This window comes from Patiria miniata, unplaced genomic scaffold (assembly GCF_015706575.1).
Source record: "Patiria miniata isolate m_02_andy unplaced genomic scaffold, ASM1570657v1 HiC_scaffold_11, whole genome shotgun sequence".
NCBI lineage: Eukaryota > Metazoa > Echinodermata > Asteroidea > Valvatida > Asterinidae > Patiria > Patiria miniata.
The window spans coordinates 5,251,260-5,273,703 of record NW_024037049.1 but is presented as its reverse complement, the minus strand read 5'-3'; the positions used below and the strand labels follow the sequence as shown (position 1 = coordinate 5,273,703).

The window sequence follows — 22,444 nt, the reverse complement described above, 5'->3', positions numbered from 1 at the left end:
CTTTCTTGATAAACTCACAATCTTATAGCAAATGCCAAATCCTTGTATTTCAAGAAAATACAATTGAACAAAAGCGGGCCAATTTTATTGTTCCAATTATATTTGTCAAAATGTGTAAGAAAAAATAATCATAAGTTGGACTGCGTGTTAACACTTATCATGGGGACACATCATAAATATTAATTGTGTAACTATAAAACAAATGCCCTCCAAGCGCCAAAAATCAAGATTCGCAATACACATAGCATGCTAGTTGTAGTTCCATGTGTGGTTGTCTGCACTCTGACAAAAGAAATAACATCGAATACAAACTCACGAATACCTGTATTCGTGTATTGTTTTTATTACGAATTTGGGTTTTCGGCAAAAAAATACGTCTGACTGTGCCTGCCACCAGTGTGGCGTCACTTATACCAGGATGTTCTTTGACACTTGACAGCTTGGCGTCCATTACTGAGAAAGCAACGCTCTCGCAGTAATCACCGTAAATTGAAGTTTGCGGTGGCTATATTAACGGTCATAAAAACCCGTGGCGCACGATAACGTGCATTTCAGACGATAACCGCATCGATAGAGCAATGTCAGTCGACTTTTACAGCAATTCGAAAGATAATCACCCTGGAATTACCTCGGAAGAAACAACCAAGAGATAAAAATGAGAATACACGTAAATATTTACAGTTCACGATAAGTAAAGTGAAGTGATCCTTTATTGGGGCTCGTATGGAGCGGGGTATCCCTGCGAAACATCGGAGTGGTTATTTTCCCGCGAGATTTGATGCATCGTCAAACTTTGCCGGAGTACTGCGTGTCGCCATGCATCACCAACATCAGCCACTTGGCGCTCAGGCGTGATCCAGGATTGGCTGCATGGGCCCGGTCAGTTGCATAGCGAGCGCCAACGCGCCGGCTGGGATACATTTTCACACTCTGCCAAGTTCATTTATCAAATCCTTCCCCAGGAACATCAACATCAACGGTTGTTGTGAATACACCAGCGACAAGTTAGACAAACAACGAGCGAGCTCTTTTCAAAACCGTGGAATCCACGTTATTGAGGCAGCGCCGTGAACAAAGTGGAAGTTACCGTGCCTTCTTTTCGGTCAGATGCCCGCAGGACAAGAGATTGCCAACGCGCATTGAACTTGCATTATTGAGGTTTGCCCCCGCGACACAGACGTGCGTACCCGTACCGTGTCAGCTCGCCATTCATTCTGATATCGTCATGGGCAAGTTGACGAGTTGGTTCAGTTTCTTACGCCAGTCTCCCCGCATCATCAGCATGTCTTCCGTGGAATACATTATAACGCGTGTGAGGAGTACACAACTACGGGTGATCTTCTGTCTTTTAACGCTTTTCATGTGCATCTCCTTTGCCGAGGTAGGTGCATTAGATTGGTATATTGTTTTAAGGGGCACTTCGGGTTTTCAATGACTATTTGCGTCCTCTTTTTATTGTTTTTCGTTCACACCCATTAATTACGCAGTTGCGGCTATTCACAATACATTTATTAACTCTTCTGTTTTATTGTATGAAAATAAACAAGTTTTCACTCTGGCAACTATTTAACATTTTAGGCATACAGTCTTAAAACCTCTTAACTTAAGTTAAGAGGTTTTAAGACTGTATTGCCATGATTGTTTAAATGTTAAATTAGTTGCCAGAGTCTTATGAGAATGAAATGGTCATCAAACGGCATTATTTTCATGTCCACATTAAGTGTGTGTATTGTTTAACGTTAGTTCTTTTGTTTTGATTAGTTGTTTTGTTTTGTTTGTTGATTTGTTTTGATTTCCCAATTTCGGCATTGGAAGGCACATCATGTCCACGTCCGAGCATAATGTGAACGTAACAGCTATCGACGTAATAATATCCTTTCTACATCATACATGCCGACATCGTACAGACAGAGAGGTAGGCTGGAGAATTATTGGCTGCGACTTCCCACAATGCGCAGCCACGTAGATGTGTGCTCCCTGACTTTCAAAAAATGCACTTGAATCAGAAAATCAAGTTAAGCCCCGTTTATCATTAGACCAGATATGTCTCAGCTAACCTATAGATTCTTCGTCAGAACCTAAGTGAAAACGATTATGAAATAAATGGCTTTTATTTGTTGATATGAGGGGGAAGCTGTCTTGGTTTTTTTTTTTGGGGGGGGGGTGCCCTTTTCACAAAACTTGTAATGACATGGCCTTCATGTCATAAATCGACTGCCTGACGACAGCTTTTTTTTATTCCGAACTTCCGAATTGCATTGCAGAGTGGTGTTGTCAACAAAGCTACAACGTCCTTGGGGATATTTTCATAAACTCTACCTGTCACAAAATTAGAATGTCGAAAACATTTACGGATGAGTTGTTTGGTGTTGTCAAAAGGCAACTTTGCTATTTTGTGGAAGAAGATCGTTTTTTTTTGTGGGGGTGTTAACAGTTGATGCGTGCTTTCTCAACAGAAGTTCAGTCTTAATTAAATGAAGATTTCCAGTTTGAAAAAGACACACTTTTCTACTCTTTTAAAACTACATATTTTAAAGTTCTTACCATAAGGTACTTGTGGGGTGATGTTCCTTTCAGAACACATCTCCCCACTATTTTAACAATAGAAAAACATCACCCCAGAAGAGAATGTTTAGAAAAAGGGATAATTGGAACACAATGCTACCACCCCACAACTCCATCTGACTGGGATGTCCGAAAAGGTAAATAATTGTAAGGGCATACTCATTGTTTACATTAAACAATATTTGATTCCCTGTTATGCTCGTCTGATTTTTGTTTGATTTCTTTTTCATGTTTATATGGATCATTAGACTTTACCATAGTACTAGTATGACTCATCAGAATTATGTTTTTTTCCCAAACCATCGATTTGCAATGATTTGATTAAGCAATGAAGTAACAACATAAACGATCCGTGAATCGATTGTCAAACTGTGGTGAACTGCACTTCCAAATTTGTTTCCCGAAACTTTCAAATTGCCATAATGTATTGAAGTATTTTTTTAACATATAAAAAAAATGAAATCTTCGCCTCGGTGCATCATCCGCGAACCGAACACAACAAGGTTGAAGACCGTGTCGGCAGAAATCTGCAAGGTCTGGTCAGACTCATAAATGCCGGGTGGGTCAGTCGGGGGTTCTTGGCCCAGGTCGTGAATTCAGAAGGCCGTTTATCCACCAACCTTCATAACGTAAAACCCTTCATCTCTCCCGAGAACCGTTCCCATCTAATGTTTATCGTCTCATAGTTTACCTCGTTAGATACCGACGGGTAAATCGATACGGACATCAAAGACTTGCCTGCTTTGATCGCGCCGTCAAATGGCATTGTTTAATTCCTTTGAAACTACCAAGAATTTCAATGGTTCGGCGCCGGGCACTATGTTTTTTTGAGCCGTCAGCAAAACCTGCTCTGCTTCGCCCACGTGCTCCGTGTGTATTCCCCAAAAGCAGGACGATCGAAGTTCAGGGGGAAATGACTTGAGTTGGTCTTGAAATGCAAATAGAGCCTTGTCATTTTAATTTGCGTGTGAAATCACGATTGTTTACTTTGCAGTAAATGGTCATACAAACAGCTGTTTATCATCTTCCTTTGGTAGATGCCGCGATATAGATATCCCTCAATGTGTGCATTAAGTATTGACGTGGTGTAAAAGCTTCGTTACGATTGCCGTTCGACACTGTACGGCAAATCATCAGATATCATGACGATATTTTTCTTTCAATCGGAGTTAATATACACTGCGTGTGATTTACTGCCAAATCGCTCATGACTATCAAACCCTGTTTCGTGTGATAATCGCCTTGGCTCCTTGACTTTATTGGGGGGGGGGGGGGGAAGCAAGCCAGAGCGCGAAAAACTCTTTATTTTCAGTGATTCAGAATGTCAAAAAATTATAGAACAAGCTGTAGAGTGTAGTGGTATTAACCTGATGGAAATGAAAAATCAACTTTCGCCGTTCTCATGGAGACTTTTGCTGCACGATTGTGACTGGCCGACTCACGCCTTGCGTCGTGTATAGCACATGCTCAACAAAAATAGTGCATGCGCAATATAACATTGACTAGCATTTAGTTTGTGCATAAGTCTATGGTGTAGCCCTTTTTGCGCTACAGCATTTTCTGTTCTGACTTGTTGCACCGTCCGGACTTGTTTCAGAAGTCGGCTTCTTAACACAAAATAAGGTTTTTCATAACAGCCTCTCAGAAATTTAGTGGTCGATATTCCCCTTTAAGGTCGAGCATGGCTCCATTGGCCACGAGATGAATACACCAATTTTGTTGCAGAGTTGGAACATAGAGGAAGAAATATTAGAATGACCGTTGTGGTGCTTCAATGGTTATTTTTTTCTCAAATGATTGATATTGTCGAATTATCGCTATGATGGCAAGGCTGATGAGCGAATCAGCACGTCAGATGGCTTAAGCTTGCTGTCAGTCAAGCCGAATAGTGTGGACTCTGTACGTTGCCATTGTGAAAAGGGGTTGGTCCGAATATAATTGTGTGCCACCAAGTTCCCATTCAGAATTATTGTACCCTTTCACAAAGCACAATAATTATTCCACCTGTTGCCAAAATTGAATGAGTGGCGTACAATGCAACAATGGGCGCAGTTCTGTTCGTGTCGTGTTCGCCGGGGAGGGAGCTGTCAATCACTTTTGCATCATCCAAAACTGATGGGCTCAAGGGAAGTCCACAGATCATGTGGGACTTCTGGTCAAGTTCAGTGAACTCTGACATAGTGTTTGTTTTGGTTAGGGAAGAGACACACCCTCACTCCCTTAAGACATGTATCATACCTCCCCGGCAATTTAAGTGTTTGTTAAATTCAGATACAGATATATTGGAGAAAAATTGTGACCTACGAAATACATAAAGTTGCTTTGACCTGGCCTGCTGAATTGAGAACAGCTTATGTGCAGTGTATACTGCTTCTTCGCTATATGATGACAGATAAACTTAAATCAACGTGTTCATTTATTTCAAATGTTCAACATGAGAATATAGTACACATGTACTTGATCCCCATGCTGGTACACCGATTTTCTATTTTGCAGGCTAAGAAAGTTAATACTTTTTCGATTTTTTTTTTTACAGGGTCTTGACATTTCATCAGGTAGAGTTGTTTCATCACGTTCTGATACGGGTACTGGGAAGACATCAGGTCGAGTGGCTGAGTTGGTCTCAAGAGAAGACCAAGAGAAAAGAACGGGTATACACAAACTCAATAAAACAGGGTCACTGCAAGACATCCTTGCAGATGAAGGACTGCCGAAAACTCACAAAGAAGGGGCGGTGCCCAACAGGAGATACGGCGTCTTCAGCGGAAAGAGGAGTTCCTCTCGTTTGAGGACGGTTCAGACGAGAACAGCGAAGCCAAAACTCTTAGCTGAAAGTGATGGAGATGGTATGAAAACATGGGAGCAACTTTGGAACGAGCAGGCACTTCCTCCCTCACTGCCAACCTCCGGTGAGATAGATACGGATGACTATTATACCTACGATTACTTCGAGGATGCTGAAGACGATGATGATGATGAGGAGGACGAAGAGGACGAAGATTCCAAAGGACTTTCCATTGACAGGAGCAAGAAAGACACCTCTTCAGCAGAAAGCAAGTCGCACTCCCTGGATCGCTTAGCGGAGCTGGTGACAGGGGCAAACCCACAGATGGGACCGGTTAATCTTGGCACGCCCAACCCGGACATAGAAATCACCATCGAGATCTTGAACGGGGAAGACGCCAAACACGAAGACGTCGTTATATCTATGGATCTACGGGATGATATTGTGGGCACGCCCGCGACACCAGATTCGCGTCGACACGATGGGGAGGGAGCGCCTCGACCGGAAGGCGAGACAGACCATGACAACGTCTTGATCCCACCAACCAGCAAGATTGACGAGGAGCCTTCCCAATCAGAGGAGGAACCAGATTTGGGTGGGCCTGACGATGATGACCAAGATAGTTACTACTCCTTCGAGTTTGTCACACTACGTCGACTACCTGACCCGGATGCCATTAACTTCGAACCAGGTAAGGGAACGACGCACAGACAGTCTTCCAATTCATAAAAGACATGGAAGAAACCCCCTGCAGCAATTGGCTATCTTGTAGCAGTGGAAATAAAACCCGTAGAGAAACTTTAAAAGGTTTTTTTAATCGAAAATCACAAGCAATGTAGGCCTGTATATAGGTCCACACGAAGAATATCAACATCTCGCTGCTCAGTCAATTACAGTCTTAAAATACACGGGCCACAATTCGGGTCAAATTTGACCTGCAATCCGGGACAGATTTGACCAGACACTCCTCTGGGTCAAAATGATAGTTTTAGCTGCGGGTAGCAGCTCAACAAATCATCATGTCTCTCCGTCCGTCCGTCCGTGCTTACCACGGACCACTTGCGGGGTACCTGTCCATTCATCGACCTACCCTGCAAGTGAAATCTTTAGAAAAAGGGGTACCCCAGAAGAAAAATATTTAGAAATAGGGACAATGAGACAACAATTCTGGCTGGGATGTCCGGCGTCTGTCCTTCCCGTTGAGTAGGACGTCCGGACGCCCGTCCGTCCGTCAGTCAGTCACAAACGTTGACATTGTCCATTGCTCCTACATATTTTGACCGATTTCAACCAAACTTGGTCAAACGTATCAGTAGCCCAGCCCCAACATGTCACATGACCAAGCTGGGGTCAGAGGTCATCATGGGATGATTGGGGTCAAAAACCTGATTTTTTTTTAAACTCAAAACACTACATCCCAAAACAATCACGTGACTCGCGTATGGACACGAATTCGTTGGCCCGCAGCTTCCGAGATCCAATCGAGCTTGTTTTCTTGTGAAAAATGACACTTTTCCCGGTTAAAATTACTATTTTTTGCGGCAGAATAACACCTTACATGGTTAAATGGCCCAGAAACGTGACCCAGAGGAGTATCAGTTTGTGTCGAATCTGATCCAGGACTTTTAAGAGTTTATTAAGTTTGAGCACTACCATGTATCTATATCCATACTGTGGTTCATGTCGAATGTAATCAAGTACGCGTACCTCTCAGTTTTTAAAAATAAATCCTTCGAGCACATGCATCTAAAATGCTGGGGAAAAGTGAATGGTAAACGTGTGGCATGAGCAGATGCCGAAGAATGCATGAAAAGTACAGCGTGACTTCTCCCCATGGCGAGGGCCAACACGGCTAATAGGCCTCCCACTAGAACCATCAGCTAGCGAATCAAGACTCCATTAACTCTTCACGCGATAAGCGGGCGTTATGGAATGCGATGACGGATCACCCATCATTTCAAAATTTGACAACAATCAGCTGTCTGTAGGACTTTGGCAATGAGGATTACAATATGCTGATGGTTTCTGAAACCAATATTGGGCATGGGAAGGATTGGGTTGGATTGCAATGGCCGATAACGTACGAGATTATCAGTATAAGCATTGCGGTCAGTGCATGACCCATTTCTATGGCGGGAAAAGAATACCGTGGATCAAGGAGAATTATTTTGACCCGATGACAGTACTCAGCTGTCTGGATGACAAAAATGACCATCATCATCGATCCTGTAACCCTGTGGGTCGTGAGGGCACCACCGATGTCTTCGAGCCGGTCCAGTGTCAGTCTCTAGGAAATTATGGAAACGGAAACGGCAGGCCTCGTGCATGTGCGGTCGGTTGGGTTTTTAATGAAGGTAGGGGAACGCCGGGTGAACTTTTGCAAAATTTCGAAACGGAATGGGGGCGCCATAATATGACCCAATAGACCATTATCATGTTGCAGCCATTTGATTTTTTCCCATTCAGATCAAGGTAACCAAAGCGAGGCTGGAAGGAGAAAAAGTCGGGTTCCTTTTTTCACAAAAAAACATTATCATTCAGTACTGTTATTGGATACAGGGAACATGAATATAATGGTGGAAGCATGATAGTTAAGTTTCTGTCAATGAGATAAGCGAGTTAATAATTCATGTACGTATGACATATGGGTACGTATGATATATTTGCGCACTAGTCTTGGTGCGGTCCAAGAGTGGCTTTGTATTTTTTGTATTCCCCTTAAAAAGCAGCCGGTCCGTGACAAGCGAGGTTGCTATCAACATGATGAATCAAGTCCAGTCTTGGCAATATTGGCAGCGCTACCCATGACATTCTGAGCACACCTCACGCGCGCTGCATTCAATGTAATGCGTTCGTGTGAGGTATACTCGGAATACCTGGGTGCTGGATAGGGCTGCCAATAAGATTTTAAAGATTAATTAATAAAATTAAGTGCATGGGATATACATTCATATACTCCACAATAGGCACCGGGTAATGATGTAGTGAAAGACTGGTACCCAGTCTAACTTGCCAAGTCCAAAATTTACAAACATTTCTTGCCATGTGGTGACATTTCCCATTCGTCCTTCATTCATTTCTAAATTAATTCCGATTGACAGATGACCCCGAGGAGACGATTGGGACGTGGACTGAATGGTCCTCCTGCTCAGCGTCGTGTGGGGGCGGTAGATCAGAGAGGTCTCGGTCCTGTGGCTTCTCTTGTATGGCAACGGAATCTAAGGACTGCAACCAACAGGCATGCCCACGTATGTACACCATCACGTTTGGTATAAATGTGTAAGGAGGTTATCATAATTGCATCATTTTGTAAAGGGCAACATGTTCCATAAAATATCCTGGAGTTGGTGCATGACATGATACACATTGACAGTATTCATTATCGTCTTCAAGTACGATGTAACTCCATTCCATATTCTTGTAAATTTGGGAGTCAATTTTTGCCGCCCGCTACATCCCTCCTTAAAAAAAAATTCAACGAAAGGAATTTTTTTATGTAGCGATACGTTTATTTTCTTTAATGTGCATGTATTAAATTAACGACAGCGCAAGTCACACAATTATTATGTGCACAACAGGTGGAGGGAAAAGTGAATCTCGCCCAGATGCTGCAGTCGAGAGACCTCAACCACCTTCTGTTGATTCGGAGTACTTGGAGACAGTCTTAGACCCAAACAACTTCGGTAAGAATCGTGCAGACTCCTGGCCGTTAAAACCACGTAGGATCATTTGCTATTACTCTGAAAAGTATCCAGTGGTTTAATGACAGAAACTTTGCTCAAAGTGAAGATAGGACTGGTATTGTACCCTGTGAAATTACTCCTCTCGAAATGGTATCATTTGGAAGAACACTAACATTGAAGATCGTGTTTAAAAACAAAAATCCCCCCAAAACACGTTTTAGGCCTACTTTGTTTTCTCAAAATGTATGATATCCATTTAACTGAAACATCAAAGGAATTGATGTAATGCACCCTAATTAAGATTTTGAACAATTTTGTTTTCGCTTCAAATAAAAAATATGCACAAAAGCAAAATGATGTTAGTACTTCCACATTTGGCAAAAGTGAACATTGTGTTGCTTGATTTGCCTCAGATTATTTTACAAGAAGTCTTTATTTGGTTTGATACATGTACATAAACCCTAATTACTCCCCCCAAAATAGAAATAGATCTTATGTGAAAGCCGGTATGTTTCAATCAGAAAGATCATAACAGGCCCTATACTGCATGCGAACTTGCTTTTATTTTAAACAACACAAATGAGTTATATAAAATCCTTATCTTAATATCCAAAATAATGTGTCATTATGTTGTTGTTTGATCAGATACAGACAGTTGCGAGGAGTGGATGGGGTGTCGCAGCGAGACGCTTCTCTCCTACCTATCTCGACTTCAAGACCTACCCAACTGCCCATGTTTCTACCCCACAAACCTCCAGCGTAACAACGCTATATGGGACCGGCAGAAGCGCCAAATGTTCCGTTGGATGGACACGAGTGGTGAGGATGCTAGGCTGGATGTGTATAAGCCCACGGCCTCGTACTGTATCATATCTTTACTATCACCGCACAGTACCAGCCTGGCGGCGCAGCAATGCTGCTACGACGAGAACCTGCGGCTGATCACAAGGGGGTCTGGGGCGGGTACCCCACAACTCATCAGCGCTGAGATCTCGCCTGAACTCCACTACAAGATCGACATCATGCCCTGGATTATCTGCAAGGGAGACTGGACCAAGTACAATAAAGTCAGGCACCCGAATAACATGCGGGAGTGTAGGGAGCTTCCGGATCAGGCCGAATTCTACCGTTTGTTTCAAGAGGCCAAGAATTTCTGAGAAGGGCGTCACAACCAGCAAAGGTGAAAGTCCTCAAAAAGCTCGCACATTTTTACAACGAGGGTCGACCAATGCCTCATAGACATGTCCGATTATTGAAGAAGCCTCCGGGCAACATACCGGAGTTGTACATCATTCATCGAACCTTGGATGCCCGTTAAAATCTACCGCCAAAAATCGCCTAGGGGAGCCAAGGTTCCCCTGAAATCCTTGTACTAACTCGGAACCGTCTGTGGGTTGACCACGGGGCATGGAACCGGTGCGTCGACCGCTCAGTCCCGCTGGTCTAGGAGGGCAATGACATTTTGACCGTATCATCACCGGACTAAGCTGCAATAACAGTTACATAGGTAGAATTCATACCACAACAAACTTGGAACCGCGTACCTCACCTATAATACCAGAACTAATACCCGGGCATGCGCTGAGAGGCAGCACTTGTGTTTTGGAAACCTCGAAAGGGTATCCTTGTTCCTTGATATGATGGGCAATGTCTTGGGCAATGTATTACGTGTACAGTGCTAGAATTCTGTATTGTATAAATTTCTCAGGGACATCTTGAAGACTATATATTTTCTATTTATTAAGACATTATTAACAGGTCAAATGGCACCCCGTAGTTTATTTGAACTTTGTAATCATTTTGCTGGTCTTTCACAGAAATGCCCAAACCATGACCGTCTGCTGAAGATCATCACTATAGGCCTTGTGTTAAGGCAACACTTCGTCGTTCTCTCTTTGGTAGCCACAGTTTCATAATCCATATTGCATTGTACAGATTAAACTCCTCATTGGAACATATTTTTTGGAACTCATAATTTCCTAAAACTATTTTCGTATTAAAGTCGCTATAGCGTACAAACGCAGTGTGCGTAGAAGTTGTTAAAGACCCGCGTTAAAGTTGCTGTCCACGGTGCTCATCAACAAATCCAATTTATTTCCTCCTAACGAGTTTAAATTTTAATGTTGTATTTTCATGAAAAAAACCCCTAAGTTTCCCGTTTTTGGCGTCTTCAACCCTTCGACAAAGGGTTTTGTTTTGTGTTGTGTTTGCGCCTAAAAAGATTTGCTTGCGTTACTGTCGAGCCGCATTCGAAATTCGAAATTGATAATTTCTTAAATAAACGTGGACGATGTTATTTTTAGTTGGATGTCTCATTCAAAAGTACATTGCCAGAAAAACAGCATTTTAAATGGTCCTTTTTTCGGGGAAAACTCAAAACAGCATGGTGACATGACAGCAACTGCCCGCACAGAAATCCTATTCTCGTTGCGTGAGATCGGAAAACAAGATTCTTTTCTCAAAGTTGTAATGCTAGGTAATCTTACCCATCCAACATGAAGTATTTCACTGAATGTGATAATAAGTAAAACGGAAAGGAAAGATGGTTTATGTGTGTGGAGATTGGACGTAATTTTGACAATGAACGTTAAAACACGAAATGCACGTTGGAAATAAAGTCACCAAGTAGGCCTACACGATGTGAATCCATTCCTTCAAATCAGATACTGGGTTTACTATTGTCTCGAGGTTGAAAGTAGATCCCGGGAACGAGGCTGGGAGACACCGTGGTGATATGAGAATGTCACGGTTATCGTGACCCATACTGCGCCCGTGTTATTCTTCGTAATGATTCCTGTAACCGCCCTACTGAGCCTTCACGGGGCATTAAAGTCTTATAGGCCAGTTACACACTTGACGCCAAGTACATGTATACTGGTTGTCATTGGTTCATGCATCTGATTGCCCATCTAAATTTAAGACCTATCTTTAGTTCATCGTGATATCCGTTGTGCAGTATCATGATCACTATCCCGTGTTTTAACAAAAATCTGAATGTATCCCTGGCATTCAATAAAATGGTATTACCGTGAACGGAATATCTGAATGACAACACGATATGAAATCGTAATCTCAATAAACTTTCAGATAATAAAAAATGCATTTAGGGGTCTATACTATTTTCATATACATGTATAGAAACGTCTCGATTATTCGTCATAACTCATAACAAATATTTTTTTTTTGTGGAAAAGGTAAACGCTTACCCAAGACAGAAAATAAACCACAACTTTGAAGTTGTATAGTTCATTTTTTTTTTTTACAAACGGTTTAAAGGTAAATTTTAGACTCTTGAACCAAAATGTCTTGTCCATATAAATTAATTTTATGTGAAACAATATTTGCCATAATGATTCAATTTACTAATAAAACACGAAACTGAGATTCAAAAACCGCAACGCAAACATGAAATCTGATCATCGCCTCAGGAAAAACCACACGCAGGTTTGTGGTGTTTGTCGGATAAAACTGGTATTTTATTGGAATGAGATCTATGGCCTCAGGGAAGAAGGGCTTGTAAACTAGGGTTAATATTGTAGTATCAAAACATATAATTGGAGTATTATGATGTTGATACATCTCTCCACAAGAGAAAGGTTTCCTTGCAATGACCGACTACCAAAGAATTCATCATGTGTTAAAGGCACGTGGGAACAAAACCTGGAAACGGATCTGTCAATTTAATGTCAGAGAAAAACCTTGCTCTAATTGAAGATAGCGATAGTACCAAATACCTGTGAAATTATTCCACCACAGAAATATTATCGTTCGGAAGAAAACAAAAATTGAGAGGGGGTTTAAAAAGTGTGCCCGTGGGCAATCTTATTTTACGTGCGTTGGCAAGGGAATCCAGTTGCGAGAGCCAAAATATTGTGTACATGTACATGTATACGCTAAAATGTATAGCCGGGCTACCCCCGAGCTGTAACTTCAAGTTCAACAGGTTAGTTGTTATTCACCTACTTAAAATTTGGAGCACTTGTGTCGTTTCAAACGAAAAGTAGGTGACGGTACCTTTCACGGTACCTTTCACTTTTGCCAACAGATGACAACATTATCTGAGCCCCGTTCTCTGAATCTGCTTAGTATTAATTTAAAGGGTCCTTGCAATGACTTTTTCTTGGGAACATGTTCTGTGCAACTTTCTCCTCTTAAAATGTATGACAAATGTATGACATCCCTTATTTGTTTTTAAACATTCACAAGCTTTTCTGGACAACTGAGGGCGCAGTTGCTGTGATGCCATTTTAGGAACACATGTTCAGCTTCGTGGCTTGGTGTTCAAAATGTGAACCCAAAACTTTTGCTCATTGAAAACATTTGTGAGAAAAGTTTGCTCACTGGCTTACTCCCATGTACTGTACGGAACAACGAATCAGCAAAGAAAAGAAAATTTACAACAGCAAAATATCCAAAATTCTGGCAACTTATGGTGCTGAAATAACTGTAACATGAGGTTTCTGTCTGAAATGACATCACACTTGTGCTCATCAATAAGGAAATTGCATTAGCATAAAAACTGAAAAGGCACCAAAATACCCTTTAAAATGGCAAAACGAAAATTGAAAATAAGGTTAAATGGAACTCAAACTCAAAGGTGCATTTTCAAGGACTGCATAAACAGAATTACATTGCATGGGCCCTTTTAAAATTTTCCAAGTAACCAAACTTCACCGAGCAAGAGCTTAGGTATAGACCTTCGTTACAAACCAAGAGATGCATGGAATGAACGTCGCATGTGACTAGCAATGAGCCTTTCTTTTTTCCTGGAAACGCCAACGATTACAAAAATGTATAAGCAATGCTTTCGCAAGTCTATGAACTGGCTTGGAAACCATAAGAATTTCTCGCGGTTCACGTGTGGATGGGCTGGTGCGTCGAACTGATGAAAATCGAATGAGAATCACACATGTACTTCGACAGCAAAGTTCGGTTTAATTTTCTTAAATTAGAAAAACAAATGTGTCAGTCTACTTGTGCTATTCACTTGTGCCCCAATTATATTCAACGATGGTTTGAAAATTGTGTTTGGGGCTAGACATTATAAAAGAAAGACGTCATGGCAAACAAAGAAGTTTCTGTACACAATTGGAATTAACAAAACACGTAACTTGTATCCGTTTGAATTGTAGCCTTCTTTATTTGATTAAACCATTTATCAGTTAGACACCAGTCATCTGCAAAGGACATTATTTTTGACATCATTTTCCTCGTTATATGGAAAGATAACTCCGGAAAGTTGGCAAGTTATTGAAAATTGACTACATTGCTTCACCGGCTATGATAACAGACGGTACTGTTTTACTGTCTGCTCACACCTTAGAGGTTAAACGCCCTCTCTGATCCAGAACCAACTACAGGGTCCAACACATCGCTACCATCTGTTCAGCTTAGCCAACATGGTATTCGTTTTAAGTCTTGCTGTCGAATCTGTTGGCTTCTGCATAAGTTATGACGCTGAACATTGCAAGATGTACAAATGGGGGTTGTACTAGACCCTGAGGTTGTATTACACTACAGGTATAAGACCTTACTTCAGACAGTTGATGTTAACATCCATGCTCTGAAAACTAACTTCTTTAGAATGTCAGTGTCCTCAAAAAGTGTTACAAAGTTTTAGCAGTTGATTTTCCCCAGGAACTCTAAACATCTTAGTTTTTAACATCCACCGAGACGTTTTGGGTGATATTGCATTATTGTTGAATAGAGACTTAACCTAGTCACTGTTACTTTTTTTAGTTGTCTTCAAGCCCTTGATTTCCAGTTACAATTTAGGGTGATGATTCAGGAAACAGTCTTAAATGATGAGGGAGTTAGAACAATATTGGACAACACAGATAGTGTCACCAAGTTCTTTTCAAAACAACTGCAAGAATAAACTCCTTTTTTGTTTAAAATACAAAGAGCCAATTAGTCTGTAGCTGATGTCATCTTTGCTCTGGCGATAATGTAGGTCTTCGTCGAGGCACAAGGAGTTTAACTGATCCTGTCAACACCACCTGCAGAGAGGAAAGGTAGAGATTGTCTGAGATAAATCACTAATAACTTGCAAACTAAAAAAAGATTTTCATTTCACATCAACAGTGGCACAGTGTCATAAATGGTGATTGTACAATTCCATTTTTTATTGCGGGGAAATAATTAATCACGACAAGCAGAAAAACCACTTCTTCAAACCTTGTTCTAATCCTTCATCATATTTTCAATAGCGACACCCCTTATTTATTATCTTGTCACTGTAAATTGAATGTAATCCCCAAAGTACATGTCATCTATTGACCCGAGTTTTGAGCAGAATGTTGGTCTATCTGCAATCTATTAAACTTGTCTTTGGAACATGAATACTTGTTAATATTATGTACTAAAGTACATGTATATCTCTCAGTTTCAAACAACTCATCTCGGCACCAAGTTTATCCAGGAGCTCGAAGGATGGGCTAGCAAAAGGCCATGCACGAGTAAGGATTCCTACCAGTCACTCTGACTCGAATGTGAAATTGAAGATGGCAGATCACAGCTTGGTCATCAATATCAATCACAGAATCAGGAATAGGTTTGGCCAGGCAATAGGCTGCTTACTGGTTACAGGAGTAACACACAAGCATGTCAATTTGGACTGTGTTAAATACACTGCTACACTTCATCTTCACGAGACCGCTAACATTTGCTTGAGTATTCGAATTGGAAAAATGCTATTCATTGGATGATCTAATATTTGAACATTCGGTATATTGGGCACAGCCCTACCGGTTGTGCAGCAGGAACCAAGCCTCGGTATGGCAAGGCTGTGCTGACTGAATACTTCAAATCAGTAAGAATATGAGATAACAAATGCAGCATACCATTTTGTCAAAATTTCGTATTCCTTCCCATAATCCCAAGTCCACATGTTCAGACAATCCTGTCTAGTTTCTCAGGTTTACTATCTCCGCCAAGGAGGTTATGTTTTCATCGTAATGGTTGGTTGGTTGGTTTGTCTGGTTATATTTTCATCGTGTTGGTTGATTGGTTGCTTTGTCTGTTAACAACATAACTCAAGAAGTCATTGACGGATTTGCATGAAATTTTTTGTAGGGATAGTCCTTGGTACAAGTAGAAATCCATTAGATTTTGGAAGTGATCCGGATCTGGGTCTGCATCCAGGATTTTTTTTAAGGATTCTGCACCATTTATGCGAGTATGTCTTGTGGGTGCACTGACAAGCATATCAATAGTGGCGCCCTCCAACACTCACGGTCATAATGCCTTGGTTGTTTCCCATCAGGGTATTTCTCATGCCCCACCGAAGGGTCCCACATTGGAACAATATGGTAGGGAATTGTTTAGCCTTGGCGGAGGTTTGCGCTCTCTGAGTGCTTTCTAGTTTCCTATTGCATCTGCTTATATCTTAGTATACTTGCCAGACACTGTAATGAACCCTACAACTCCACTGGATGATTACTTAAAGGGAATGTACAACATGTGGTTTTGCTGCAATTTTCAGAAATAAATGGATGTGCAAAAAATAAATGTGATAGCAAATATTGTTAATGTTTCATGTTTTGGGCTTGTAGATGCTGGAAAAATCAAGAAAACCAATCATTTTCTTGAAGTCTGGTTCCCTGACCCCACTTAAGATGAAATGGAGCAATTTGTAGGCTTTGGGGAATTGTAAGGTCAGAGAATCAGTCTGGCAGGCTTGTACCTCATCACAGGTGTGTAATAATAAAGTGCAAAGAAAATGCGGAATAACTAAATATGAAAAATTAGGAGCAGTTTTGAAAATAAGCCAGTTTTCTCCAATGCTGGTCGGCCAACCAGCGTTGAAAAAAAAAAATTCTTGCAAATGTCAGCACACCAGAAACCACAATTTTACAGGATGCTTTAGACTGTTCCCTAACAATCTGGTAAGGTATTTCGTGATAATTTGATCATTTCGTTTTTTGATGTTTGCAAATGTTGTATCTTCCCTTTAACCTTGTGATTCAGCCCCTATTGCACATAGTTATCATACAGTGACAAGGTTAATAAACCCCTTGGAGAAAACAAATGTCATATCAATATTTTCTTCATTATCTCATTGCTTTTTTATAAGGAGATATAAAGCTTTCTAGGGAGGTCTCAACCATCCCTCTGACTCCATACCTCCGAGCAGCCCTTGTCGATAAACCCCTGTCTCGGCATGTTTATGTGAACCCTTCTAACTTTCCCTTACCTCTTTCCTCTCACTGGCCATGCATGAAGCCGAGCAGGTTACCAGACGACGATCAATATTGAGAACAGTTATCTTGGCTGTGACTGCCTCATCTATGAACACTGCAATATCAAAAGACATTCAAGCTACTGGCTAGAGGCTACCACTGAGCACTGACCAGTTATTGCCTCGATACAACATCTGAACAGGGTTCACGCGAAAACTTACTGCCGTTGCAACTGGCCAATTAACGTTTCTGCTTAGAACATTTCTGTGCATAGAAGCTCCATGATCAGGCCACAAACATAGTAGATTGGGGAAGAAATGATACAGAGGGGTCGGATGGGGGCATAAAAGAGAGGATGGGTAAAATGATTGAAGATTTTTGTGCTGGTCTCAGAGGGCCAGCCACTTGTTTTCTTTGTACCTATCTGACTAACTGACGGATTCACTCGACATCTGACCGACTCAATTCTGTCACTTGTGAGCAAGGCAGTGCTATTGTATAGGATTACCCTGTAACACTAACGAATGGGATAAATCCAGCCCCTTGTGTAAACCGGAATCACTAGATGCATGAAAAGACTCAGTGAATAGCAATTCTGAATCGGTTGAATAGAATTCTGTGCACTTTGGGACCAGCTACACTAGTGATTCAGGCTACCTGATGAAATACTGCATATACTTAGGGGAGGGAAAGGGTTCACGTCAACTCTGCGACAACAGCTTACAAATTGTCAAGAATAAAATTACAATTTGGCAGAACTTACAAGGTGCTGGAAATTCACACATCTGCGACAACACTATGGATCCAGGACCAGGCAGCTTTGTACCCAACAGTGCAGAGATCAAGCTGCATGTTTTTGAAACATAAGGAGCAAAGGTTATTGTTTATTCAAACAGTGAGGAACTGCATCTTTGACCTCAACTATGCTTAGTTTATGTTTTAAACTCGGTCAAATGATATAGGCCTATGATTTGATATGTTTTGCATTGTGTGGAGAATATGATGACGGATATTTTTCTTCATAGGTAGATTTTTCTTAATCAGTAGAAAATAGCTCTTTATGTTTGCTAGTTAATAAAGCACAGTACTTGGCACATAGCCTTCCTAACATGGTTCATCTCACACACACAAGATGCTACAGGGGGAGGGGGGGGGGGTCATGGCAATGAACATGAAAGCAGAAGGTACATGCACTGATTCTCAGATCCGACATCATGGGTACTTTGACCGGCAGTGGCAAACCGAGTAATAAACTGGGTGAAAACAATGGCATACAATAGCAACCAGAAGAACTTCAGCACGCAAACACACACGCTCAAAGCTAAATTTGGCGAGATTTGTTTTCACCCAATACATGCGTCACCAGCAGCAGCACAAGGTTGTCGTTAAGGTCAGTGACGGGAAGTGACATAATGCCGCATCCGAGAACTTACAACTGCGAGTGTGAGGTTGCTTTTTATTTTTGAATGGCATCAATTGAAAATTGAGGGCGGTATTGAAAAGAGCTTTTCCTTGCTCTACACGTAGATGCTTCAAGTTCTAACTATTTTTTTTTTTACTAGGCTCTGGCTCTGCGTGATAAGCCTCCCATATCCATTAAATCTCATTACTCCTGAAAGTCTTTCGTTCATTCATACGTCCATGATAACATACTGACCCGTTTACAAGAATTCCATGCACAATGCACCGTCCAAATCGAGTGTTTTTAGCAAATTCTGGGCTGATGTGGATGGGGTTCGTGTCGCCAGTCAGATCGGCGAACTTCCTGACGTCCGACGATGAAAATATCTGTGTTAACGAAGCCGATTCTCCCTCCTTAAACCAAAGTGCCGACTGGGTTCTAGAACACAGCGATCTTGAAATCAATCTTGTAAAGTTCCCTGACATTACCAACATGATTGAGAACCGTTTGAAGCAATACATTCCCTCTTTACACATTTACAGTCTTACACTAAGCATTTATCCCCCACGTGTCTCGTGTGTTTACAAAATGATCTATTTAATAACGTGTAGTTGACAACTTATAGTTGACAACAATTTGTAGTGTTTTACAAAGCGTTTCCCTCTTAAGATATTTGAAACATGTACCATAAAAATAGTAGTAATATCGTTTTTATAAACACTAAAATGTGAACATTTATTCGGCAGACCAAAATTGGCACCAGCTATACGAAAATAGAATATAGCTCAATTCCAGGATAGAAAATAGAGGGCGTCCTTCATTTATAATAGTCCGGTTACAAAATTCATGTAGATAAAACATTTTTGTGTCGATTAGAAACTTTGTTGAAAGATGCCGCAGTCATACGTTTTCCCCCGAGACTATTCGTAGGCCTACTTTTTCATGAGTTTGGATTCTTGACAACTTGAAGAAGTCTTTTTTTTTTCACGAGGAGGACAGGTGGAAGGCAGTATGAAATGAGCAAGAGAGGGCGTTATTCATAAATTGCGGTAAGTTCCGGTATCGGTAACCATATAACCATCTGCCTGTCGATTTGTCTGCTGCGCAGCCAAGCATGAATAATCACATTCAGTCGCTAATCTTCGGGATTTTCTTCGCTCTTCGCGCTTAAGTTAAGTGCTTGTCGCTAAACAAAATCAAGGTAACTTGATGATACGTATGAATTTGAATAAGATGCTAAAAATTTGGAAAAGAAATTGCATCTTGATGCCACTTTTTTTCCATCTCAAAATGCAAAATTTTTGAAAAGACATGAATCTGGTGTTAAGAAATGTGAAAAATTTCCAATTTTGTTAGGAAATACTTTAAAAATTTACTTGGCTCTCCAAAGACTTTTTACACAACCGCTGAAGTGGCGTCTGGATACTACATTCTTTCCGTCTTCTTAACAAGTTAAATTTGCTGTTATTGGGGTGTGTGTTCTTTTGTGTTAGTTTGGGTTTTTTGTTGTCTTTTGCAAAGAATATAATTAAAGACGCTCCGTGTCAAATCTGGTTGCAAGCAAAGTCAACAGATATAGCCATGATATGTGCTTTGAAATTTTAGTTTATTCTGGCCTAACTTGTAGTTAATTCATTTTTACCGTTCAGTTGGCCTCGGTTTGTACAGAAGTCACCATGGGATGTTGCGCATCCAGTAACACCGGACCAAGAGATACTACTAGGGGTGCAAGTAGTTCGGCCGGTGCAGAAAGGACCAGAATTCGAGTTCACCCCATATTCCCAAGGATGCGGTTAGGCGGAGGAGGCAGGAAGACTGGACAAGGATCCCCTAAAAAGTCAGCCGGGAGAGGGACAAACATGCTATGACTTGCCTGGTCAGTAGATGTGAACCTCAAGGAAATCAGCATGGCTCCCTGCTTGATACAGGGCATTTGAACCTGTAAAAAGGAAGTTCTCACAGGAATCTTTCAGGAATGGAGGGAGCAATTTGCGGTGCAAAACTGTCTCGTTATCTTGTTTGAATTCTTCCAATGGACTTTCAGCGCATCAATATCCTTGGGATGGTTGGTTTGGTCCTTATGTTGTAGAATGTGGACTTGACTCCTCAGTGTACATTGTACAGGGGTGCAGTTTTAAGATCAGATGCCCTCATTGATATTACTTTCTGCAGTACGCCTCCAATCTCTTATGGCATTTGCCGTCTCTCACCCAATATACATTGTGTAATTTACTACTTACTTGTACTTGGTACTTGGTTGGTTTCCTCCTGAAAACATCCTCTTGGGATCTTGGCTAGGAGGTCAATCATTCCAATAATAATTCCAAAATGACTGAATTTAATCCTACAAACCACTTATTATCCTCTTGTGAAACCATTTTATAATCATTTTCCATATTTTGCATTGTTCTGTAATACCATCCAGATCATTGAGTCATGTGTCTTGAAGACACTGAGCAGAAAAATTGAGGTGCTCTTGCAAAATTGAGGTGCAAGTCTTCCGAGGATTATCTGCAAGCAATATTATAGATCGCTCCACAAGTTGGCTAGCTAGTAAACCACATATGCCAAGAAAACCTTTGATATATTAACTCCTAGAAAGTTGTGTGCTTGGCAGCAACATGAAAAGTATCTCCAGATATCTATGCCAAAGACAAGATTTTATCTTAAAGGTCATCTCATTAAATATCTGGGATAAGTTACAGACACGTTTATCTGCAACAGGCCCATAGTATATCGGGTATTAATGGTGGAAGGATTCTAAATTCCCTGGAATCTACCAACATTTGAGGGATCAGCTCTGTACTAAATTGCGGGAAGAAGGTCAGACTCCAGCAACCAATACTTGTCGCAAATAATCCCAGATTTTTAATGGGATGACTCCTTAAAGATGCATTCCCTGTGCTATTTCGAGTTAGACCCTGAAACATACATTTGTGTGAGACACCAAACAAGAAAAATCCACTGATGTTATTTCTTTACAAAACTGGAATTATTTGTGGCCAGGGTGCGTTCATTTGTATGCAAAATGAAAGCCCTTTTTCAGAGGGTTCCAGATGCCCAAAATGGGGATTTTTGTTTCATTAAACCTAACCTTCCCAAATCCATCAAAATCTGTTCCCCCATTTTGGGGATTTTGGTAGGCAAGCCATGAGTACCAAGTCCATCAAAATCCACCTATAGTAATGGTGGTCTTGTTATGGATTTCAGCGGATCTGGTCCTGAAGCATTATATGAAGCAGGGTCGGTGGTGGATTTTGGCGGACTTGGTCCAGTGCTTTGTGAAAGACACTATTAGGATTAAAACAAAACATACAAATTGAAAAGTTGTTAAAAGAATATCTTTTAAGAGCATGGGACAAACGTCTTTAAGGGACGGAGATTGAGCTGAAACCACAGTATTATTAGGATGGGAATCTTCCTGAAACCCCCAGAATCCTTCATCTTGCACATTCTTTGTACTTGGTGGTTTAGCTCTACCTTTCGTCTTGCAAAAACCTACAAAACATTGTGGATTTCGGAGGATCTAGAAGGGTTAGTGTTACATGTAATAGACATTCACTTACCAACAACTTGTTTGGGATTTGTACAGCAGCAATAAGAAATGTAAGATTGTCATAAACATTTGTTTTTAGTCATCACAAACACCCTGTATCGACCATGATGCAACCAAATTTACCATAACCTGAATTTCTGATTCTGAAAAGAATTGTCAAAATTCCAAAAAAAGCAACATTGTTCATAGTTGACATCATGTGTCTCATTTGCTTTACAATTTTTAATTGTCTTATTCCAGTTTACTTGTACCCATGAATTATAAAAAGCACCT

General features: G+C 41.0%; 2 protein-coding genes across 2 annotated transcripts; one reads left to right on the top strand and one right to left on the bottom strand.

Moving 5' to 3' along the window:
- Positions 1-505: 505 nt before the first annotated feature.
- Positions 506-12,208, top strand: LOC119742777 (isthmin-like). Its single transcript, XM_038218950.1, has 5 exons — positions 506-1,381; positions 5,102-6,041; positions 8,452-8,598; positions 8,929-9,033; positions 9,679-12,208. Exons 1-5 carry the CDS (start codon positions 1,226-1,228, stop codon positions 10,188-10,190), a joined length of 1,860 nt encoding a protein of 619 aa, XP_038074878.1. The 5' UTR covers positions 506-1,225; the 3' UTR covers positions 10,191-12,208.
- A 1,932-nt stretch (positions 12,209-14,140) lies between these two features.
- On the bottom strand, positions 14,141-19,302 carry LOC119742769 (hydroxyacyl-thioester dehydratase type 2, mitochondrial-like). The gene is made up of 4 exons (XM_038218940.1): positions 18,871-19,302; positions 17,977-18,059; positions 17,228-17,328; positions 14,141-15,032 (listed from the first exon to the last, which is right to left on the bottom strand). The coding sequence occupies exons 1-4, from the start codon at positions 19,149-19,151 to the stop codon at positions 14,961-14,963; spliced, it is 537 nt and encodes a 178-aa protein (XP_038074868.1). The 5' UTR covers positions 19,152-19,302; the 3' UTR covers positions 14,141-14,960.
- Between the last annotated feature and the right edge of the window lie 3,142 nt (positions 19,303-22,444).

Coding starts and splice junctions, on each gene's coding strand:
- LOC119742777 (XM_038218950.1), top strand. CDS start 1,226: ATGGGCAAGTTGACGAGTTGGTTCAGTTTCTTACGCCAGTCTCCCCGC. Junction 1,382..5,101: donor TGTGCATCTCCTTTGCCGAG/GTAGGTGCATTA, acceptor TTTTTTTTACAG/GGTCTTGACATTTCATCAGG. Junction 8,599..8,928: donor CAACCAACAGGCATGCCCAC/GTATGTACACCA, acceptor TGTGCACAACAG/GTGGAGGGAAAAGTGAATCT.
- LOC119742769 (XM_038218940.1), bottom strand. CDS start 19,151: ATGTGTAAAGAGGGAATGTATTGCTTCAAACGGTTCTCAATCATGTTG. Junction 17,329..17,976: donor GTGTGAATTTCCAGCACCTT/GTAAGTTCTGCC, acceptor TTGATATTGCAG/TGTTCATAGATGAGGCAGTC. Junction 15,033..17,227: donor TGGCCAGTGAGAGGAAAGAG/GTAAGGGAAAGT, acceptor TCCTCTCTGCAG/GTGGTGTTGACAGGATCAGT.